This window comes from Platalea leucorodia, assembly GCF_965183815.1.
Source record: "Platalea leucorodia genome assembly, chromosome: Z".
Classification (NCBI taxonomy): domain Eukaryota; kingdom Metazoa; phylum Chordata; class Aves; order Pelecaniformes; family Threskiornithidae; genus Platalea; species Platalea leucorodia.
Genome location: NC_138858.1, coordinates 39,579,561 through 39,604,505, shown reverse-complemented (window position 1 = coordinate 39,604,505; position 24,945 = coordinate 39,579,561). Strand labels below are relative to the sequence as shown.

At 40.2% G+C, this 24,945-nt stretch overlaps 1 protein-coding gene across 1 annotated transcript in view; it reads right to left on the bottom strand.

The window, feature by feature from the left end:
- The window catches only part of TRPM6 (transient receptor potential cation channel subfamily M member 6), a 77,609-nt gene that overhangs the window by 9,731 nt on the left and 42,933 nt on the right, over positions 1 to 24,945 (bottom strand). The window contains exons 14-27 of the mRNA XM_082337157.1: positions 23,876 to 24,016; positions 22,072 to 22,206; positions 20,738 to 21,018; positions 19,443 to 19,671; positions 18,692 to 18,847; positions 15,756 to 15,890; positions 14,590 to 14,718; positions 12,238 to 12,489; positions 11,102 to 11,276; positions 9,389 to 9,503; positions 7,462 to 7,661; positions 4,250 to 4,382; positions 1,342 to 2,486; positions 534 to 646 (exon numbers count right to left, since the gene is read on the bottom strand). Of these exons, the coding sequence (XP_082193283.1) occupies positions 534 to 646; positions 1,342 to 2,486; positions 4,250 to 4,382; positions 7,462 to 7,661; positions 9,389 to 9,503; positions 11,102 to 11,276; positions 12,238 to 12,489; positions 14,590 to 14,718; positions 15,756 to 15,890; positions 18,692 to 18,847; positions 19,443 to 19,671; positions 20,738 to 21,018; positions 22,072 to 22,206; positions 23,876 to 24,016 (3,339 nt within the window). The remainder of the gene's footprint in view (positions 1 to 533; positions 647 to 1,341; positions 2,487 to 4,249; positions 4,383 to 7,461; positions 7,662 to 9,388; positions 9,504 to 11,101; positions 11,277 to 12,237; positions 12,490 to 14,589; positions 14,719 to 15,755; positions 15,891 to 18,691; positions 18,848 to 19,442; positions 19,672 to 20,737; positions 21,019 to 22,071; positions 22,207 to 23,875; positions 24,017 to 24,945) is intronic.

The following is a 24,945-nucleotide window of genomic DNA, read 5'->3' as shown; positions in this document are numbered from 1 at the left end:
AAATAGATTTTTATACATGTACACATACATACAGTTATAAAAGTTGCCCCACATATATGACACAATCAATATGCTGTCTGCAATGTGCTAAATTTCTCTGACGGATTCAGAGAAAACATTGCGGGACTCTTGTAGGCAGAAGACAACATTATGAGGCCTGGCTTGCTTGTTTACAGTTGCACACTGCCTGTATGTGGCTTACCACTCCTTCAGTCTATCCTAGAGCATATGAAGCCTTCCCAAGTCCTCCTGCCAGCCAAAGTGCAAGGATTAATTCCTTTCTGTGTAAAATCAATAACACTCCTTGTATACTATCTAGCAAAGTCCATAGACTTCAACATGTTCACAACTGAAATCCCACACATTCAAACAAAAGTGAAATTAAACCAAAGCCAGACACACAAAAAAGACGCCCCAATTTGTGTGCAGCATTTTAAATGCATACATTTTCAACTAAGCCACACTGCAGAACTGCTCTTAATGAATGAAAAAGACAGCTATGGGATATGTGATTCTCTTGCATTTGCACATACCGGCACCTGAAGGGGTTTTTGATTCTTCTTTATTCTCCCAGACTTTCTGTCTCTGTTTTGTTGTTTTGCTTTTGTTGCCTCACTGTGGTGTAGCTCACTGGATGGTAAAGACTCTGTGGGAAAGAGTCAAAAAACACCATTAAGCTACAGAGCTTTTGTTTACTAAGAGAAGATCTGATAAGACTGAGAGTTGGCAGATCTCCAAAGCAAGCTGAGAAAGACTTGTGACACCCAAAGCTAATACTCCCGCAGTTCAGTGCAAAAATGTGCACCATCACAAGATATAAAACAACAAATGTTATCTATCATTTCATACTATTCATACTTAGAACTGGAATCTGCTATATTTTAGCTGTTGGTAAGCAAACTTGGTGGTAGACAAGGGAGGGTTTTAAACTGGCTATAAAAATGTATACCTCTTCATTCTCCATGCATCCATCTGACCTATGATACTGCTAATATATCTCTTAGGGACTGTGTAATTTATTTTGGCTCCTGCAACTCTTGCATTGCACCCACAGAGCAGGAGACCTCCCCAGAGTGAGCACAGTCCCTCTGTCACCCTGGCTGTGTAGCCACAGCCATAGGAATCAGGGCAGCTGACACACAGATCTGGTGCAGTTGGATACCAGGCACACTTCAGAAATTCCCTACAGCAGTCAGACCCAGCACAGAGAAAGTGAGGGAGTAACTCTCTGCTACTACCCTCAACTGCAGCTAATACCTCCTGGCTGCAAAGGAAACATTTTTAGAACACCTTCGGCTCCCCAGTAGAAGATACTGTACAGGTGTAGTGTTTTATAGTTACCACCTATGGCTTTGCAGGTTTTCCCTCTTTTCTCTTTCTTAGCAGACTGTAAGCTGTTGCTCCTGCAGAAACTCCAGTCCCTCCAGAGTGGGCTGATCCAGAAGGAGGTGCTGCGTTTTAGCTTGTTCTGAGAGATGATGCTGCTGTGACGTGACCTGTCAGAGTTGTAGGAAAAGGACTTTGATTCTCTTATCTGGACATGCCTGGGAGGACTACCGGTGCAATTGCAGTCACTGTTATAGGTGGAATGTATACACAGGGCCTTCTTTCGTTTCTTCCCTGAGCTGAAAACCCCTTTTTCATCACCTTCAGAGAATCCCCAGTTCACATAACCACCTTCAGTTTCTTCCCTGTCATCGCAGGAGGGTGCCGCACTCTCTTCAATACCCAGCGATGGCTGGAGACCAAGAGGATGATCAGCCTCTATGGCATTGGTGTTTTCTGACGGCAAATGAGTAACAAAATCTCTCTGGCTCCATTGACAATCTTCTGGCTCTTTTCCAATGAGGCTGACACTCTGCAAGTTTTGCTGCACCACAATGCTACTTTGCAGTTCATCTCTGAATACATTGTCCCTGTACTTGGCAGGAGTGCTCAAAAAGGACAAATTTAAGGTGACATCCTCAGAGAAAGACCCTCCCTGATGGTCAGGGGGCACCAACAAAAATTGTCCATACCTAGGGGTTGACTTAGTCTCAGAGGATACTCCCGAAGTGAGTGTGTCACTTTCTATTTCTATCTTTTGAGAGCTGTCTTCTACCACCTTGTTAGTCTCAGTCCTCAATATGTGGTCTTTGCACTCTGATGGCCACTGACTCCTTACCAAGCTCCGTAAGAGGGAGGGTGGCATGCTGTAGTAGTGGTACTTCTTGTCATACAAACACTCTAGGCTGCTCAAAGTCTTGGAATAGAGCACATTGCTCCAGCTATGGGGCAACTTCCTACAGGTTCGATGTTCTGTGTCAGCCAGTAAGGCTTCTTCCACCTGCAAGGTGTCTACAGCTGAAAGCACTTTCAGGATGTCCACTGTCAAGGCAGACAGGTCTTGTAAATGTCCTAGCTGGCTGTCCAGGGAGAGTAAAGACTCCTTGATGTAAAATACCTTCTCATGCACTTCTTTAAGCTGCAGAAACATCTCCTCCACTCTAGGTGGAAAAAGAAAAGATAATTAAAATACCAAACACAGATCCTTACTTCTGTTTGCCAGGTGATGAAGGAAGCCATTAACACATTTCAAAAAGTCAGTGTTTAAACAGCCCTTAATTTTTTTTTAATGGTGACTTCCATTCCCATGAATACCTATATTTGACAAAACCCATCCAAACTTACAATATATGTCATTCAGATTACTGGGCCAACAGCCAGTGACTGTTAAGGGAACAGGTTTTTTGCTCAAGGGGTATCTATTTTAAAAACTGCTATTTTCCTACTAATGTCCATTCCTTGCCATAGAACTACTAAACAATGGATAGCAGGACACAGCTTTGGAAATGCTGCATTGGCTATTGCTGCAAATGTAAAATGCTGTAAAGTATACTTGTCAGCCAGTCATCCTGCATTTCTACATTTCTTGTGCAAGCACGAGAAGGACAAGGCTCACACAAACCTACAGATACTCTTGCATTTTTCAAATACTGGAGACTGCTGGGAAGAGGGTCTTCCCAACAACCTATTTGGCCTCTGGGAACAGATTCTGTATGTCTGATGCCATCAGTTATCTTCAGGTAAAATTCAACTGCCCAAAAACCAAAGCCTTTTTTTACGTTCTTCAAATCCCCAGTGAACAGTGCAAGAACTTCTTGGCCTGGAATGGTACAATTTTAACCAAATTATTATCTTCACATCTCCTAAAGATACTCACTCTGGTTCTCTATCACTAGACAATGATAAACTAGCTGCAGGCAATATGCAAAAGTTGCTCCTTTCCTTTGTCACTGAGAAACTAAAAGATGTAGTATTTAACCAATAGCTGAATAAAATCAAAGACCAGTGTTACAAAATACTTTATTCACCTAAATTAATTTCTTGTTTTAATGTTATGCAATGCTATGAAGTGTGTTTCACCTTTGCACTCAGAAAAAAAATTCCTTTCCAGGTCTATATTTATGCACTAAATGAAATCTTCTTGCTGTAATCGATTCTGCAGCTTTTGAACAAAGCTACTTATTTTATTTCTTTTACAGGGGACATTCATTTTGCTTGTGTGTTTTCTTTTAGTATGCAGAAAATAAGATTATGAACAGGCAAAGATTAAGAGGGTATCTTTCTCTAGCCAGAACAAATTTATTAGATGAGATCAGTATTGGCATTCAGTAAGACTTTTTATAGTGCTCACTTTCTTCAACTCTTCCCATTAAACTTAATGGCAGCTTTGCCATTGATTTCAATAGAAAGCTAAATTAGACCAATACTGAGAGTTTTGAAACCCCCTTGACAGTTGTGTATTGACATTTTGCAAACCAAGACACTATATTGCAGATAATGCTGCAATGGTTATATGGTTATTTCTGTAAACAGCAGTTATACTCAATCACAAGCAATTCTCTCACAGCGTTCCTACACTGCTAAGCCTTTAAATAAAAATATGTATTTTATGCCATACTCTGGCATGTTTTCATGGTGCTACCTGGTCTGCAGAAGTGAAACTGAGCAATACCATACTCTACCCCTTTAACCACCTGCACACTGCACACATCTGGGGATACAATTCTGCCCGCAAGGCTTCCCAGCCAGGCCTGCCATGCAGTTCAAACAGATATATTACATTTCCATCACATTAGCAAGGCCTATGCACGTTATTGCTCTTCATGTTCACAGTGGCCATAACCTGTTCTGAAAGCATTAGCTTATCAAAGTCTTTTTATATGACAAATGTATACAAAGAGCACAAATCTGCAGCAAAACACACCTTTCTGTTGTCACACGGATCCTTTCACTGTCACTGGAACTCAGGCTTTCGTTCTTCTCATGAAAATATTTTTCCACACACTGTTCCTCAAAGTCATGTAGTTTTTTTAACTCCTCATCACTCAGGTACAGCTCTGAACAAAGGAGATAGGACTTGGTATGAAGCATCCATGAGAAAAAAAGCAAACTGTCAGAACAGGTTTCCTCCCCCTCCCTTGAAAAGAATTAATCAGACCTAACTCCATAAATTTCAGCTTATGCATAGAGACTCAACATGCCAAACACATGTAAACGTGGTTTTTATTTTTCCTTAGACAGGAAGCAAAACAACACTGACAAAAATTCCAGTAGACTCCCTTTTAAAGCCTCAAAAGTACATACCCAAATGGCTCCTCAGAGAGATGTATTTTCTCCCAAAGTTTTTCCTGTATTTTGTTATACATGTGTGACTCACAAGACTTAGCTAAAGATATGTAAGACTTACAAAGATTTCAAAGATGACACCAAGTTGGGTGCAAGTGTCGATCTGCTAGAGGGTAGGAAGGCCCTACAGAGGGACCTGGACAGGCTGGATCATTGGGCCGGGGCCAACTGTATGAGATTCAACAAGGCTAAGTGCCGGGTCCTGCAATTGGGTCACAACAACCCCATGCAATGCTACAGGCTTGGGGAGGAGTCGCTGGAGAGCTGCCTGGTGGAAAAGGACCTGGGGGTGTTGGTTGACAGCCACCTGAACATGAGCCAGCAGTGTGCTCAGGTGGCCAAGAGGGCCAATGGCATCCTGGCTTGTATCAGGAATAGTGTGGCTCGCAGGACCAGGGAGGTGATAGTGCCCCTGTACTCGGCACTGGTGAGGCTGCACCTCGAGTACTGGGTTCAGTTTTGGGCCCCTCACTACAAGAAGGACATGGAGGTGCTGGAGAGTGTCCAAAGAAGGGCAACGGAATTGGTGAAGCATCTGGAGAACAAGTCTTACGAGGAGCAGCTGAGGGAGCTGGGGTTGTTTAGTTTGGAGAAGAGAAGGCTGAGGGAAGATCTTTTTGGTCTCTACAACTACTTGAAAGGAGGTTGTAGCGAGGTGGGGTCAGTCTCTTCTCCCTAGTAACAAGCAATAGGATGAGAGGAAATGGCCTCAAGCTGCGTGAGGGTAAGTTTAGGTTGGATATTAGGAAAAACTTCTTCACTGAAAGGGTAGTCAGGCATTGGAACCGGCTGCCCAGGGAAGTGGTCGAGTCTGCATCCCTGGAGGTATTTAAAAGACGGGTAGACGTGGTGCTTGAGGACATGGTTTAGTGGTGGACTTGGCAGTGCTAGGTTAACGGTTGGACTCAATGCTCTTAAGGGTCTTTTCCAATCTTAACGGTTTTATGATTCTACAATTCTATGATTACTGGGTGAAAAGGAATACATTCAAAAGTTTAAAAATCCACAGCTTGGGCTGCTCATGATGCTGTTCTAGCACACCAAGACTTCTGAGAGAACTGATTTGATTGTAAGTCAGTATGAAGAAATGCATACAGTGGAAAGCTGCTTCTCTGATTCAAACTCCACATCTTCCAAGCTCCTTTTTTCTTTCCTTTTTTACATACCAGAGCCTTCACTGTATTTGCTAGGAGCTTATCTGTGCCAACAAACACAGCAATGTTTGTTACAAGCATGTAGTACTCGGCTGCAACACACAGCTCAGCAGGGAAGCCCCCCGCAGTGTTCTGGGGTCTCCCTCTCACTCCGAATAAGACTTGATCACCTCCTAGGCTCTTTTCCCCCCAACCCATCTGTGTTGCTTCCTCCAAGATTTTACTCTCTGTATCTTGGTATTTTCATTGATTTTCCACAGGGTGGCACTGCATCCTCATTGCTAAAACCAGTTAATTATAACCACACCAAAATTTAAGTAGAAGAATCTTACCAAGCAATGCACAGGCATATAGGAAAGGGACACAAAGGTACATATACAGGACAAAAGTCTCTTTCTGACAGAAGTGTAGGCAAGGCATGAGCCCTCTTCTACCCAAGGATTTTTAGATGTGCTACGCAGTGTTTCTCTTTTCCTTGCACCTAATGCACCTTACAAGTAAGACACCCTCTATGCTACGTCAGTGACATACTATGCATGCATATAAAATAAGCAGTGGTACTTCAAAGGCAGGCTGATGTATCCAGTCATGATAGAGGAGCTGAGCCTGGGAGCAGCAGTAAAGCAGCTCAGCATTGATTAATTAAGCCTGTTTTTTAACTCTGTAATCATCTGTAAGCATGCCAGATACATTCAGGGATTCATGTTCAGCAGAGAAAATCCTAAGTGAAGCGTAACCTAGTCAGGGTCTGCTCACCTCTGTTATTAGGCATCAAGGATGTACGCTGCATCAAAAAGGATGAGGCTGCATAATACTATGCGCCAATGTTTCCCAGTGTTTTTTTAGATAAGGTTACAGCCACCAGCCTCTCCTCCTTCCCATTCCCCTGCCTCACCCCAGCAACCACCAAGTGCCATTACTGAGTATTCATTCCCATCCCAGCATCTTGTGGTCCCCTCCTCGCAATGGCTAGGGCAGCTCCTAGCAGAGCTGCAGGAGCTGGCAACAGTGGGACAGGGAACTGGCATCACCTTAAAGAGGTATGAGGCTTTAGGAAGGACCCTGGGGTGGAGAAGTCCAAGTTGCAAAGGGTGAAGGAGGTGGGGCTAAGGTGCAGTGATGAGCCAGTGCACAAAGGGAAGCATGCAGTGAGGAGGTGGGAGGCCCCTATGCTCTCCCTCTGCATCTACCATCACTGGATCTCCTCTGTCCTCAGGCTCTGTGGCTACTTTCTCTGGGAAATTAAAAAGGAATTGTTGATCTTTTCAGGACAAATGTGCAGAAATGTATACTTCCAGTATTGTTTACTTTCTTTCAAAATAAGGCTATTCTATCCTACAGAAAAAGCTGCTGTCACTTTATTTCAGCTCAGTGTTGTGATGTAACTTGACTGATGCACAGTATGTAGTAGAGCAAAAGCCAAACACAAAGCAAAGCATTCCCCTAGTCATTTTTTCCCTACAAGAGTCCTCAGACAGGCAGGTTAAATTCAGTTTTCCAAATAAACAGCCTCCTACCCAGAGATTCTCTTTTTTTTTTTTTTTTTTTCCTAGGAACTGAGCTACAAAGTGATGGGAGGCTGGCAAAACATTCCTCATCAGCTATTTCTTTTGGTCCCCAGCTTAGCTCTGCTTACTTAGTCCAACGTCACCTTCCTCTTGATCCAGCTCATTTGGGGGCCGATGGTGAAAGATGCGGTTTATGAGAAGTCCAATGTGGCTCAGGAGGATGAAAGGTGGAGGCAGCCATGGCTTCTCATGGTAGGTCATAATGTAGCGGTACCGGTTGTACTTCCAGAGCTTGTTTGATATGGATTTCAAATCAAAATAAACATTACTGAGAAGAGAGATAGATCGGTAAGGAGGGTAAAACACTCCTGTGAGGAATATTTCCCATACAGCACAAGATGCTTGTCTACAGATCTAATTTGACACTGAAGAAAAGTCCCATCCCTCCAGTGAGGTAAATCAGCTCAGCAACTTTCATTTAACAAAGCAGCAGCATGTGCCTGCAGCTAGTGCACTGAGAATGAGATCTTCAAAGCTGCCTAACGGATTTGGAGATCCAATTCCCATTCACATTAATGGGAACTGGGCAAAAAATATCCCTGAAGTGGCTTTGAAATCTCAGCCAGATTATTTAAACTTTAATACATAGCCTAACTGAGAATTCAACGTTGTCTGCCTCTTTGGACTGGATTAAATATAAGAGTCAGGCTGAGGAAAGAGTGTTAACAAAACAGTTCTGCTGCTTTTCAGTGCACTCCCCCTAAACAAAATACTTGCTGCACGAGGCAGCTACATGAGCAATTCTTTTGCAGGGTACTCTTTGGAACCATGGTGTTACTGAATGTGACTGTTGTTGCACTGAATAATTTCCCATGTCTGTTATCACAGAACCAAGTACAGGAAAGCAACTTTGTGGTTTCTGGCACTGCAATTTCAGTTGCACCATTATACTACACACCCAGCATATAATCACACAAACATCAGCTTTGCTTCTGGGAGCATAATTAAATAGATTGCTCATACTCATTTTTGGTCCCACTTCTGGAACAATCAAATCACTAGGCAGAAGATTTAACATATCATCATTGCTGAAGGTTTAAATCTAGAAATAATTCAAATTACAATTTCACAGCTGTGTATTTTAAAAAAAAAAAAAAATTATGCCTTGCCACAATTTCAGGAAGGGGATTTCTAATTGGAAGTGGGAATAGAATAAGTTTTAATCGTTCAGTTTTCTTGAATATTAATAACTATATTTCTTCATTTGAAATTTTTTTAACCTACAGCTGACTTTTTCTTCCCCAGAAATACAGTACTCTAGGAAAAAATAATTAACTACTTGGGTTAGATTGCTCTTTACTAATAATTTACAGAACTTTATCCATTACAAGGGTTTCCCTGTTAAAACTCAAAAGGTTACAGTTACTATAAAGACACTGATTAATTATTATAGAATTACTATGAATTACTATAGAATTACTATAAAGACCCTTCCTACTCTGGCGGCAGACATTAAGAAGCAGATAGGTAAAAATACTACACTTAGATTTCGGTCTAGAACATATTGAATTGCACTAAACAACAGGAATTTTCAGATTATTTCCTAAAGGAAGAGCATGCTCCTACAAAGTCATTATCCTCTTCCCTGGAATACCTTCTCCACTTATCTACCAATTTAAATCTTGGGCTACCCTATGATGAACATTATATAGGCTCTTAGCATAACAAATACAACTCTTAGGAACAAAGGACAAATTACTTCAGATCTGAATTAATGTTGCTTGTTTGCCAACTGGAGTTGTCCACTTTCACAGAGTCAGACTCAGTTTAAATGGCAAAACAGTTCAGGTGTCTGCTCACCATCCCCTTCCTCCCACCCTCTTGCTTCGATCATTATTTTTTTTTATTTCTTTCTGGACCCCCATCAAAGATGGGGTAACAGCCACCATCAACATGCCCCTGCTGGGGCATTTTTGGTGAAAGGCTTTTGCGGAAGTGTTGGCAGAACACCTATTAGTTGCTCTTGCTTTTGCAGCAATATACCATGGTACCTACTTAAAGAAAGCAATAAGCAAGTTGACCATGATGATGTACTGCACAAAGAGGTAGACAGCTTGGAGGAACGGTGTGAGGAAGGAGCCAGGAGGACAGTCTTCATTGGTTTCACAGACTGAAAGTGAAGGACATACAGAACATGGTTAGCATGGAAATCAGAGCAGAGCACTTCAATGGCATGTGCTCCTCGTTTGCCCCAGCAAGAAACAGAATAGTCTTCATTACTTTCACGGAGATGATACATAACTAATTTTCCAACTAGAAGGTCTGCCTCCATGTAAGGGAGATCTGAGAGCCCTTCATGATACTACTGCCCCATAGTTTCCACTGCAATTCAGAAGCTGTAGACACCTTTTCATGCATATCAGTTCTTATGTCAGTCACCCTGACTTTTTGTTACAGGGAAAAATGATGCAGCTGAAATGTATTTGGGAGGTGGCACACACTCAAGTAAACTGAAATCCAAATCTTTGATCCTTAAAGCAAAGCTTTCACTGACTCCACTGTAGAAAGGATACAGCACAAAGGCTGCTTTATCATTACTGGAGTGTTATGCCTTTAGAGCTTCAGTAAGATCATATTAATTCATGTGCAAAAGGATATATGGCTATGAATATTTGTGACATGAAGCAACAAATCATAGAAATTAAGGGATCCCTCTTAATGTTTTTACATTGTCAAAATAAATACTTTTCAGTCTTTGTGATTTTTAATCAAATTTTACACCTTTGAGGAAATATGAAAGCACATTTATAAGTCAGCAGCCCTAAATTCACGACATAGTCTGCAGCATAGTCATTAGAGAAATCGTAGCTTTATTTGGGAAGTATCAAATTTCTAAAGGTTCAGCATTAATAAGTGATTAAATGGATTAAACTGTGAAACTTCACAGTGTGCTTTCATTAAAGAAAATACATAGCCATCATGTGACTGTTTCAGTAATAATAATGGATGCAACATCTTAAATTATTTTAATGAATCAGGTCTATGCTAAGAACTACATATCTTAAATATCTGTATCTATTTGCATACCTACTTTTCTACTTTAGGGACTGTTTTACTTGTACCCATCACTTAGTAGCATGAGAGTGCCTTCCATCTGTAATCCTGAAATACCTCCTGGAGGGCCTGGTTCTTCTCTCTTACTGAGACAAGGTCAAAGTAATAATCAAGATATAACATTTTTCCTATTTACATTGATTGGTTCTATTTTTCCTATGTTCAACTGGTTTATCTGTTTAAGAATGATGCCAGTTAACTCCTACTATGGTGAAAAATAATTTTTCTTTCTTATTTTTCCTTTTTGTTTTCCCTTTATTTTTTCTTCCTTTAATGCAACTTTGTAGTCTTTTCTCCAAGAGATCAGCAGCTTTGGATTCACCTAATTGGAAATTCATTTCACTGCCAGATCCCCTGACCATGAACTAGCTTAGTATCAGTTCCTATGTGCTTTGCTCTGAACTTTGCAATACACTTCATTTGAAAAGCTAAACTTGAAGGTTTTAAAGCTTAATTTTTATTTTTAACAAATAAACTAATATTCTCACCTTTATTCATGCAGTATTACTCATTAAAGACACATATATACTTGAATCAAAATTGTTTGAGAAAGAATAGACTCAATATGTGGTCAAAATTCTAGTAGCCCGAAATGGACATGTTTCTGCACATATTAAATTTAAGCTGTTGACCTGTACTGTGAAAATTACCTACCATCTATTTCTCCAGCATAGACCTCACCAAACATCATCCAGTAAGGCTGAAATACAATATCTCGTGCCAGAGACCAAGAAGGAGGCTCCTCTGGTGAAAGGATTGCCTTTCGCGACACTCCAAAACTCAACAGGACTATGGCCATCATGATCACAATATAGAACATGTTTGCTGTCTGGAAGACATGTATGCATGAAAGAATTAGCTGTGTTAATTATATGTAAAGGAGACATACATTTTAGGGAAGAGTATCAATCACTCCTTTTACAAATCAGAATATAAAAACAGGGCTAATAATCTAATATGCTGGAGGAAATAAAAATATTTTATTTCTATGACCTGGATTACCCAAGTATTTCATAGGGGTTAAAGTCATTCTGGACCAAAAAGGTCACAAGTCCTACTTGCCTCTCAGGTCCCTCTTATGATTTTAAGCAAGATCTGAAAAATGCAGAGACCTTATGATGCTGCTTTTCTTCAGTGCTATTTCTTCCAAACTGAGAGCAAGAAATAGCAGTGAAAATGATTTTGCCTTCTAACATTGAATCAGAATTACTATGCAAAACAGAATATAAAAGTATTAATAAGATAGTTCCCAATAACGGAGGGAAATTACAGTGGGAATCTGCAGATGTCCCTCAAGACTAGGCAGCAGTTCAGCAGCAGTTCTTATACCAAAAGAGAAAAAAAATTAACTTTGATCTCAGAGAAATTTTCCCTGCTAAAATGGGATACAATTATTTGAATCAAAATGTAAAATAATAATGAGACAGTTTCCAAGAGCTAGGGGAATTATCTATAGTAGTGAGCCTGTCTGCAAGAGACAGTGATTTTTCTTTCTCCTATTATCAAGCTGGATCAGAAACCCAACTCAAATGCAACTCTTCTCTAAGGAATGAAGAAAAAATGGCTTTTGTGAATAAATTCAAATAATGAATAAATTAGAGAGAACTGAAATCTGGTTATGGTCAACTCACAAACAGAAAAAGATACAGTATTTTCACATAATACATTCACTATGAATTATCAGGTGACCTCTCCTTTGACCATCATTCTTTTCTGTCTCTTCTGATCTTTACATGTTCCTCAACAGATGCCTTAACTACAAAAATATTGCTCCAAAGCATAATACTTACCATTTTCCCAATCATTGTCAGGTATGGGCCAGCATGCTGATTCACAGCAAAAAGATCAAGGAGCCGAACATACCAAAATATTATATCCAAGCAGTAAAGTAGCCTCCCCGCAGTTTGAACAGGGGGGTCGGACCAGCGCAAACCAAAACCAATCATAAATAGGATGATAGCTACAGAATCAGTAAAATTCCAGTATTCATAAATCCACACCTTCACTTTTTGGCGGAATTTTCCAGGTTCTGAGATAAATACCTGAGTAGAATGCGGAAAAAAAAATTCCAGCGAAACTCCATTAAAATCACAGATACATTTTTTAACCTTTTCTGTCTGAACGGTTTCATGATATTTGGGAATGTATCAGTTTTTTTCCTTTTTTTTTTTTTTTTGCAGGCCCGTGTACTACATATTGCCATTCACCATTAACTGAGGTTTGTACTTAATCTATAGCATCTTATTGCTCAAGTATGCCACACCAAATAGGATAGCTCTTGCTAAGGAAAAACGGATTCTGAGCCTGAACCCATTCACTAAAGAGCACGTTCCTCAGCAGGAAAGAGCAGCCAATATAGAACTGTTATGCATACATATAATCATAAATTAACAAGCATTTTCTAGAGGAATGGTCACAACCTGCAACAGCCCTTTCAAAAGCCCCGAAGTCATGGAAAATACCAACCTAACCTTGCTGATGGGAAAATAACTAATGCCTTTTATTTCAGACTTAAAATATAAAGAAAGATCCTTGTATTTCACCAAGGACATACTAAAAAAAGGAGTGCTGGCAACTAGCAAGGTAAAGAATGAAATGTTCACTCCTTGAACTGTGAGGTGCCCCAAAGGGATTTTAAGCTTCACTGAGCAAATGTGTGAAATGGAATCTTTGGGAGGCCATAAATAAAACCTTTGCACATTGTGCAAGTGAGGCCAATTATGCAGTGCTATGTAAGATCACACTGATAAGTACCAAGCAAAGGAGCGATTTTAAAATGTTACGCCCTGATCCTGTAAGAATTTACGCATATGAATACACTAATGTAAACAAGTGATCCTACTCAATTCAGTTGGACTAACTCACATAAGGAACGTGTTACAGGATCAGGGCCTAAGGCTTTAACAATTAGTTGATAAAATCTAGAGAAATAGAGGTTAGCAGTTATATATAACAAGGCCCTCAGCAGTTAATTAGCTGCACGTGTAAGACACAGTGTCCTACAAAGTCTTTGCCAGCAGAACAGAACTATACATGGACAAAGAAAATCAAGTAGAAGACATGAATTTCACAGTCTCCAATGAATGTTAATGCTAGAAAGACGGGCTGATGTTTCTACTGTCCCACCATCAACACCATGCAACAGCATAACAGTGATTTCCAAAATGCTTGAGATTTCACATTAAATTTTTTCTCAACTAGACAATCCTTGTGTAGATTTTTTCAATTTTATCTCATGCAGCCACAGAACTTGCATGTTTATGCAAGCTTCAATATATTCCCAGCATTTATGCTGCCCCTTGAAATCCTTCACCTCTCTCGGTCTGATGTTGTAGTCTTCTGGGTGATCTGTTGTAACAGCGTCCTTCACTCAGAACTGTGACTACTTTTTTTCAGTTTTATTCCTCTAAAAATACAGCACTTCAAAGGCCATATAAAAGACAATTCACACTACTATTGTTTACTATGTGTTGATTCTACAGTGAATATGTCCAATCAGGTACCATAATTTGAGAAATACATGGCTGCATTTGTCTCCAAGCCTCAGGTTTGGAGTGCAAGTTGTGTTCAGAAGCTTGGATCTAATCAACTGCAAATAATTGCGATTAATTTTGATTGGAGTATCATTTTTCGATGCTCAGTAAATCCAGCATTACAAGTTGATGGTGTTTTTTTCCCAGTTTCATTTACTGAGTGTCAGTTAGACTTGAGGGAGAGCCATAGATTATTCTGTGCATAACACCTATTGATTGATAACAATGTCCACATTCAAAGTAAATATCTAAAGACAAATTCCATATTCATTATAAGAAATCTAATGGTCCACTCAAAAAAATTAAGAAACAGGTGCCTACATTGGGGTTCGAAATCTCAATGCAGCACAACCACTCTCAAGTGACCTGTACTTTACCACTGGCTTTACACAGAAAAATAGAGATTTAAGGACAAACTTTAAGATGCACTTTCAAAGCCCAAGTACTGGTCTTCAAATAAGACTTCTCAGAAATAAATGCCCTGTGTAATTCTTTCCTCTGCTAAATTCTCTACAAAAAGAATGCAGGATTTGGCATTCTTCTGTTTATGGTATTCTCTGGTTTATAATATATCCTCTATAGATGGGAAGTGTGAACAGAAAAGCTTACCTCCCTGACTTTTTCAATAGCAGTGCTGAAAATATAAACGATAACGAGCCACTCTTGCACACTCGGTCTTGGTTCCATCTTCACCAACACAGTGTAAGTGAAGAGCATGAGAAACGCCATGTACGCCATCTACAAAACACACAGTACATAATCCGTATGCACAAAAAACTCCAAAAAAATTCTGCAAACATATCAACAAGTGATTAGCCTGACTATATGTATTCAAACTATTGGGGCACTGTCAGATTTTTGAGGCCAAAATCCTTTCTTCAGTTCTCCAAGGTATTTTTTATGGGAATATCCTTAAACATCATTTGGAAATTGGTGCTTTAGCGCTGAAAAAATGGGAGCAGAAGATGAACTATTGCAGGGCATGCTCACCTAGGCCCCAAACCCATATATGAGACAGACTATTTTATCTGCACACCATTACTTGAATGTAAAGGCAGTGCTATGCTTTTATCCTAATCTTCTGTAGGAGCAAGTAACCATTCTCAAAGCTACGTGAATCACTGCTGGTTAATCAGTGCCTTCCATAACAAAGGAAGAACAATATCAGGTGGAAAGCACATATTTTAAAGGTACAAGAACATGCTATAAACATATCTGAGATAATAGATTAACAACCTATAAAACAGTTAACGACACCCTGTTAAAGGCATAACAATTTATGTACATGGTGGACCGACCCAACAGGCAGCCTCATCTTAAACATCCTAAGCTCTACTGACACAAGGTTAGTTACTCGAATTGATTTAATAAATGCATATTTCTCTATAGAAATGATCTCCTACAATTAATATTCACTCCTTCAGAAACAGTTCCTGAAGAAAGGGACACAAATATCTGTGAGATATTTAAAGTACTTAAGGCCAGCTTCGCATCTATCTCTACACGTGCAATTAACCACTGTAAAAAGCTGTGCTTGGGTTTTTCTTTAGTTCCTTATAACTGTTTTTTTGTTCTTTTTTTTTCTAATGCAGCTGCATGATTTTAGAAGAAAAACTTTTCATTTAATTGTGAGAGAAATATTCAAATGTCTTCCCATCCACCCCCACCACTTAACGGCTGCAAAGCCATCCTAGGCAAAGTAAAAGCAGCATCAAGTGGTATCTGAAGGATCAAAGGAGGGCTTTGGTAATCCAAGTTCTAGCATGATGACCAACCGTGTGAAACCAGAACTTGACAATTGGTGCGTTGTAGAACTCATAGATTTTTCTAGTGCCAGGCAGGTTTCCTTGTCCACTGTCCACTTGGCTTTCATCAGACTTCTGAGCAATCTTCTCCACATCATAATCCTTCTTTAAAAGGAAACAGCATTTTATAAGTATGAAACCATGGTCTATGATTGCAAAGGTTCTGTCATGTTAGAGGGAAGACAGGCACAGATGTTTAAGCTCTGTTCTGAATATACAAACCATTACTGTACCTTGATTTCGTCTGGTTACAACCATCTCATTTGCAATAACTAACATGCACACTTTTCCACTATAAATACTCATTTAGAGTTTGCTCTTATGACTGCAACTACTGGACTGGGTGTCAGCAGACCTGAATCCACTCTGTTTCTGCCACAAACTTCTTTAAGTCTTTAAGCAAAGTCATTTAATCTCTTTGTGTCCCACTTTCCCCATCTGTGAAATACAGATAAATAACAACTCCCAATATGACATAACTATCTTAGCTAGAACTCCACTGACACCTGTGGCACATTCTGGAGTAAGGGAATGAACATCACATTTCTGCTCATGTATACAGTTGCACAGAAAATGTCAAGACAGTGAAATTCTAAATACAGAACCTAATTGCTATTTTTGATGTATTTGATGCCTGATTAGAAGATGAGGATGAAATAAGTATTCTCTTACGAAGATCTGCCTACAAAAAATACAGGTAACTTCTTCATTATCTTCAGAAAAATTAAAAAAAAAAATCAAACATTTTTAAAAATTTAAAAAAAAATAAAAAAAAAAAATAAAAAAAGCAAACACACTTGATTCTGTATCCAGAGTTTGACACTTGTCCGAGTACCCCTCTTAAAGTACAAATATCTGATTGTTGCTGAAGCCTAAGAAAAGCTGCAGACACACAGCAGCAGGTAATTGACAAAACCAGAAGGTGCTGAAAGGAGTTTTCAGAGATGAAGGAGAGAGGCCTGGGGTGACTATAAATAGCTAATGGCTGGGCAAGACTGAGGGAACCAAACTACCTTGTTCAGTTTTGCTTCATTGCTGGCCAATTGCCTTGGCTAATGTCAATGCTAAAACTTACTGCTACTAGACATCTGCAGCATAGCACTTTTTGTGACATATTTATCCCTACTACACAACATTTCCTTGGGGTATCTGGGGAAAACTGATTTTTTTTTCATCACATTAGACTCAGGAAAGTGCTAAATCAGAGAACTTGATACACAGAATCATCCCAATGTGTTAACATCAGATCCTCCAATGTGAAGGAGGGAATTTGTCCCATGAAAGAGTGCAACTTCCAGCTGCAGCAGGTCACTGGAATTTATGACTGTGTGTGAAAGATGTTCTATAAGGTACATGTACACTATTGAAATTTTCTGTACATTTTTCTATAATATTTCATATCAGAGTATTTAAGAAAAAGTAGTACCTTGGCCTTTTGTTTCAAACAACACTCTATATTAGATAAATTCAGAAGTTAAGCTTATTGCTAGCACAGGAAAGAAGCAGCCCTGTCTCAGGCAGGTCAGAAAAGTGCTTACACTCATTGCTGTGTTGCCTTCTAACAAACTGCAGGGGTGGTCTTGCTGCAAATATTACTATTGGCCTGTCCTCTGTATCATAGCTGTTACCTAACCCCATAAAAAGCATTTGTGAACTGACTATATTAGACAGACACTGCAGGAAATAATGGCTTTGAGCATTTTTCTGCATCAGAGAGAGAAAACCCAAGTGTGGCATTGACAGGCCTACCATGCTGCTGCAAAAGCCCTCAACAACAATCCACTCTCTTTTACTTTACACAAATTGAAAGTTAACTGAGAAGGTCCCAAGCAACCTACAGTGCTTATCTGCTGCAAGATAAGCAGAGCAGAGCAAAAAAGATTGCCTGACAGCTCTCACTTGCCAATCCTGTTGTCATTGGTTAGCAACTCACCAACATTTACCCTTTTGGATGGAAATTCTCTGTCTGCTGTCTAACTCAGACTAAAACCTTTTCGAAATTTTCAGTTTAAGGAATGCTTTGTGGAGACTGAGAAAAAGAAAGGACCGTCAATTCTGCTTAGCAGAAGTCTGGAGGAATTCAGATCTTAAAAGGCAAAGACTTCACTTATGCTGGAGACTCTCCACAGACAGACCTAAGAAGGATTTTTGCGCAACCACAGGTCCCTGCAGAGTGTTTCAGGACTCAGTTCAGGTGACTAAACCAAAAGCACAGTGCTTCTCTTGTGCTTTAAATGGCATCTCTCCTAGGCTCAAGTGATGCAGAAGTAGAGATACCCTGTTTTTCAACAAGGAGGGCAGGACCTAGACCTCTGGAAGGGCTATGATTGTAATTCAGGAAACAGAATCTCAAGGAGAGACTAAGAGAGAAGGATGGCCATGGAGAAGGGGAGAGGCTGCAGCTGAGATGCGGGGCAGAGGCTGCTGGCCAGGCTTAGCAGGAGGAAGGAGTGAGTTGGAGAGGATGGGACATGGACTGTCTCAGTTCTGCTGTTTCCCTGCTTTGGACAGCTTGACTGGGCAACCTGAATTGAGTTTCATGGATGTGATCTTGTGTATGATATGAAACCATTCTTATATTATTTAATATATAAGATCACATAGGTATTTACCTGTAGCTTGAATAGACTTTGTGCCCTAAAATACCTGTGTAACTGACAGATAATTATAATCTCATTATACTTCTGTGAGGTTAGGTAGGATTTTCTCATTATGACCAGTACAGAAGTGACACCCAGGACAGATGAAGTGACTTCAGTCTGTATCCAAACCAGGGATCAAACCCCTACTTCTTGAGAACCGGGCCCTGACATTTACAGCTGATCACCTTCTCCTCACTCCTCAGGATTATACCGTGGTAAACAGACAGACCCTGACACACAAATGACGGACCACTGCAGACTAACCAGAGACAAGGCATCTTTAGAGCTGACTGTGCTCTGATCCCCATGATACCATGTGAACTGGTGGAAGTCTTGAGACTGAGGCACATGAGACATTTCTGCCTTGCTTTTAAACTCCAGCATCAAGATGGTGGGAGGCAGAAGAATACTCATAATGACCTAAAAGAGAGACACAAGATTCAGAAAATTAATTCAGCAGTGATAGCATAGACCTGAGGCCATAGTCAGCCATGCACGGTGCCACCACAAACCCAGTGCAATTCCACTGGCCTGGGAGGGAGCCACTAGTGCAGAGTATCTCTGTATCACGCTCCTACAGCCTCTGAAGAAGTGTGTTGGTCTTGACTGTTTTGTGAGTTTGAAGAGTGTCATGGTATCTGGGGATACTTCAGCTACTGCTCCCTATGTCCAGAGGACATTCCTCCCATCAGCAGCTCTGTCAGAGAACCAGCAATGCAGGGCAGAGAGCGCAGGTGGGGAGAGACTGAAGGGTGCTGAGAGAACGGGAGCAGCAAAAAAACCCTCACAAAATGCATTCTCCTAATGTCATCCCACAGCTGCTTTTGGAAAGAAGTAAAACAGAAGCAAGGACTGTCTTCCCTCCCACTTTCTTTTTTCTCCCAGATGTGCACATTCCAATTCATGCTTAAGCACATGTGTCTGAAAATGCATTAGACACGTTCATAACCACAAAGGCATGTATAAAGCATCTAAACAGCATCTAAATGCTCAAAAAAAACCAGAGTGACGTTACCTTAAACCAGGAGTTCTTCCGCATCTTCAGGCGTCCCATCCACATATCAGTCAGCAGCATCTGTGTGCAAGTATGGGATACAAAAGGCCGCAGCCCCACAGAAACTGCTAATTTTAAGCAAGTTGAGTTGCTCCAGTTTTTCAGTTCATAGGTCAGCAGCTTCATGGCCATCTGCTCATTTTGTTTGAATGCTTTCTCCAGCACATCTAAAGCAAGCTGCCCAAATTCCCTAGAGCAGAAAGGAATTAACAGTTCATATAACAAGCATCAGCCAAAACTCAGAATTACTGCTGCAAAGAGGTTGGTTGGAAAACTCCATTAACTACAGTTCAGCTAACAATCTCAGTAAGTATGCCTTCTTACATTTTCCCTGTTGCTTTATCTAGTCAAAAATAATTTGGGGAGTAAATCTAACTATTTAGTTCTAATCACAAGGTTCAGGGTCATCCTGTTTTCTATTTTTTTTGTTTGTTTTGTTCTTAATCTCACTCAGCAATCAAAATGGACCCTATGAAGTTCTTTTTATTTCCTTCAACAACAGATTCACCACCACTGTGGGCAAGCATTGCAGGCAGTTGCAAAAGCTGCTACATTTACACTGGCTCTTAAACATCTCTGTAGGGGAGACTGCTCAAGGAAGGTATACCTTCCTTTAAATTAAGCTTTGGAGCTGCATGCAAAACAAGACAGCACATCTTACTGTACTCTGAATCTGAGGCATGAAGTCTACAAAGCATACAGTATGTCATTAAGAAGAAAAACTACCAGAAAACATTAACATGAAACTACAAACTTGCAGAAAATTCTTAGTCTACTTCATTTGTTATTCACTTGGTTATTTCAGCATACATTTTTCTTTAGGTCTTACACAGAGCAGGATTTAAGCACTGATTTTAGTTTGCACACTACCACATGTTACAGATCTGAAAAGTCCAACACTTATGTGCCATATGGCTTTTTACCAAGCTGAACTGGAAGGGAAGCTGTAAGGGAAATTTCAGTCTTCCACTTGACCATTTAGCAGACAGTGAGCCACACATTAGTCACCTATATTTTAATTTGCAAATACGCAACTAGGTAACACGCTAATAGCTTTCCTTTAACCCTCAACCAGACTGCACACCAATACATAACTCTGTTATATAATACGAACAGTGGGCAGCTGAAAGTATTTATTTTACACTCCGTAGTCCGTGGCACCACTAACCTTAAAAACTCTTAATGGATTAGGAGAATATCTAACCATTCTAAGCACTGCAGAACTTTATTAACTGAAGTGAAGAGAGAACTCATACTTTGAGTACTTCTTGAGTTCTTCTGAAGTGTCATCCACCATGTTGCTCTGTTTAGCTTCATGTGCCATTGCCCTGTAGAGTTTACAAGCCACAACGGCTTTGACCATGGCTTCCTCTCCGTGCTGCCAGAAGAACATTGCCATCTTCTGCCTCTTCATTAATACTGCCCAAACCAGGAGGTCATTATAGGGATAGATAAATCCAGACGACTCATAGTTCTCTGCAAAGTTTATATCCTCTTTTGATTTCTTCTTACACTTATGGAAAGCAGTGGATCTTTCCTATAAATTTGTTTTTCAAAAAAAAGAAAATCTCAATGAATGATGAGGTTCAGATTCATGTAAATAAAACTGCACACAAATCTGAATTGCAAGTAGCAAACTATATGATCATTATATACATTTAAGTCATAAACCACAGCTAGGATCACATTCAGATTACCAATGGCAACATTAGTGGAGGAAAAACACTCCTTGATCTGTACCCATGCCATTTATAGCCTCCCCTTCCATACTGTTGGGCAGTCTCCAAACGCCATGCTACCAAGATCCTATTTTCACTCTTCTCTTATACTTGTGTCATGACAGGAGAAAAAGCAAACGGTAGACTGAAAAATACACCATGGACTTGTGATACTTAAAGATGATTTTCACTGTCTGCCATACTTATAATGTAAACTTGCTATACATTCATGTCTGGATATTTCTCCATTAAAGGCAAAGAAAAAGTCTTACTGGTATAAGTGAGGTTGTCTCAGTTCTATAATGAGTTCATTTTGGCTCAGACTAATTCCAATAAAGCCATTTAAATTCATTGTACTTTATGTTTTGTCTGTCAGATATATGTATGTGGCAATCTTTGGTCTTCTATCATTCCTTCTTTGAAAGAAAATACTCTGTCATTATTTTCCAGATATCAGAACTGTATCTTTTCTTAGCAGGCTTACTGTAGCTACTTTAATCATGAGAATAATTATCATAAGAAAACATTGGGGAAATCAGAGAATTCCTACTCCTGCTTTCAAATAAGGAGAGTTTTCACCCATGCCTGATGTTCAGAAATGTGGTGATACTACATTTCAGTGAACGAAAGCCCTTAGCAACAAATGGATGGAAGTTAAACAGTGTCACAGGAGGAGTCTGAGCTTGATTTCAACATTAACATTGCAAGACCTGTACTTCATGAACAGTGAGCGGTAAAACATTGCTTCCACTGGAATTTAAGTCGAATTATGATAACTAACAGCATGACCAACATATGTCTAAAATCTCTCAATAAAATGATCAGCAGCCTAATATGTCCTAAGCAAAGTCTGGAACAAGCAATTATCTTACCTTGTATTTGTAAGGCTGTGCTGTTCTGAAGAACTGAGAATGCAAAGTATTTTCAGCAGATCCCATTCTGCTACCTATCTGATTACTCTGATGAAGGGAATGAGATGGGCTCGGAGAAAAGCTGGAGAGCACTCTCTAGATCCAAAGGCATACCATAAAACACAAGGAGAGAAATGCAAATTAGAGATTAAGTTTGCCTGTACTTATCTCTGATTGCAATGGTGCCTGTAGAAACCGATGCTATTCAAAGACTAGTGAGTCAGCAATCACTATAACTACCACTGGAGGTTATGCCATCAAGGAAAAAATACCCTGTTTCACACCTAATTTAAAAAATATATATTTTTCTGAATCTCTAAATTCAAAATACTGATTTCCCCAATAGCATCCACCAACTACAACAATAACAGGGCTTGCACCAGATTGGAATCACCCAAACTGAAAGCTCTTCCAGGTGCCTACCCTTATAAAAAGTGCCATAAGCCCTTTAAAAGACAGAAGTTTTCTGAACTTTTTGCTGACCATTTCCTCCAAAGGATGGCATGTCTAGCATCCCCGGGCATTTTGTTCAGTGTTGACCGAGAGGGAAGAATGCTACCAACTGAATCACTAATGCTCTTCCCTGCAGTTCCTAGTTATATGATCTTGTGGTTTCACCCATCCCTGTTAAGGTCATATTTCATGAGTGTAGAGTGTTACAACTGCTCAAATATCTCTTTTTAAGCATTGTATTAAGCCAGTGACACACAGGAAGCTGTCTCTGTGTTCCTATTCACTCCAAGTAATAGTTTTCATTATTTCTTCTCATTTTCTCTGATCACCCTGAGGTTCTTCTATTAGTCATGAAAGCAGTACATGGGCATGAGAGGTTTTTGTTGTTTGTTTTTTAACATATGGAACTACTTTAATCAAAGTCCAGTTCTACTCCAAAAACAGGGGAGAATTCTTATGTGGCAAATCTGCTCCTTCTGTGATGTTAGAAATGATATTCGGCTGATTTATTGAGAAGTTTAGGCTATTTTCAAGTTACTGGTTTTGTAAAGTCAATGGGGAAAATGAAAGTACTAGTATGTTTGCACACTATTGTTCTGAGGCAGTTTATTTGTTTGTAGAGGTGGTGCTACTGATAGGCAGACATGGCACAATGTTATGCTGTACAGTGAAACACCTTAAGCACCTAGAAGGTGCAGAACCTGGCACATCCAGTATGAGAATTCCCCTGTGATGACCAGTACGTCATGGAAAAAGCTCTGCCAGGCAAACACAGCTCACTAGCCGAGGCCGGAAGATGCACCACTAGCACTGAGCTGCTTCTAAAATGTAAGACATTTGCTCAAAACTTGGGTCAGGGATCTCCATGTTGCTCTTCACTACACCACGCTGACATGCTCTTAGTCTAGTTCAATGCCTGTTGAATTCAGTATTTCTGTGATGAGGTTCAAGTTGCAAGAACAGAAACATGCAACTGCTTTGCAAAAGGGTGGCTGGTACAGCCTTGCCGATCTTTATTGATGGATGACAAAGAACACAACCTGCCTACCGGACACAAAGGTAAACTTACTGAACTAATAGTTATTTTAACAATCACCAGTGGTCTTCGGGGGCAAGGAGTAGTTTGGGGAGGGATTTGCCTGTTTTATTTGCAACGGCTCCACAGCTGGCAAAGAGATTCATAAAACAGACAAGTATGGCATACATTTAACTGATGCTCTTCGGGCAAACCACAATGACAACCTGAGCTATTTTCAGCTGTCACATTTTGGCTTTTCTTGCTGACCAGTAGTAGCCATTTCACAGAAGTTACCTTGTGTTTTCTGTAGAGATCATTGTAGAGAATTCGGAAATGCTTCCTTGTGTAGCTGCTCCGATAAGCTCCACCAAGGAGGTACTCTATCACCAGCCCAATATCAATCAGTGATATCTTGTAATCCAAGGAAAGGGTATTCTGAAACACCAGATGTCACAAGCATTTCATGACGCTATTATATGCAACATTCAACCAAGTCAGAGCCCTACTACTATGAGGGGAGCCTGGAAGAAGTTGCAACTGAGAGCTCCTGCATCTGTCAGGAAAGTGTACACATTCATTAGGTATATGAAGCTCCCCTAGGAGGGAGAACACAGGCACATCCACATTTTCAGCCTGAAAAGTGTGATGTCTACAGTCCACTGCACTCACACTATTGACTAAGCTTTTCTTCAATAGGCTTTAGTGCAAGACTCAGTACGGCCAGCTAAGGCCACCCAGCCCTGGGGAACCGAAGGCACCAACACGCTGAGCACTCTGGGGCAAAAGCTCATCTTACAGGACACAGCTTGCCAGCTCTGTTATTGACAGTTCAGCAAGTATTTCTGACTACCTATACTTGTAGATACTTCTCTGCACTAAAAAGCATATTTTATGCTATCAGGGCAAACTGCAATGTATCTCCATTCAAATGTAGCAGCACCAAAGCTGGCCACACTTATGGAGAAAACATTCTGAAATCCATGGTCTTATCACTCTGGTGACTGTCCTAGCTACTGTGTTACTATATTTAATAAGACTGCAACTGCACAATCCATTCACAGAGTACTTATGCATACTTACAGAAGCTCAAGTGAAAAAGGCTTTTCAGCATTTAGACCTGTTTACAGGTCCCAAGTGAGTTTAGTTTACCCAACAGCGTAGAAAGTTTTGAAATTGTGCACCCATTTTCTATGTAATTTCCACTATTCCCTTTCAAGAGCCAAAAGCTTCCCTTTAGATCACACCCTAAGTTTTCCCAGAGTGTTCTGAGATGTAACCAGGCCATGGGTTTTGGGAGAGGGGTCATATCAAGGAGCAGATCACTTCAGTATCAGTGAGAAAGACAGATTTCTCAGCCTGGAAAA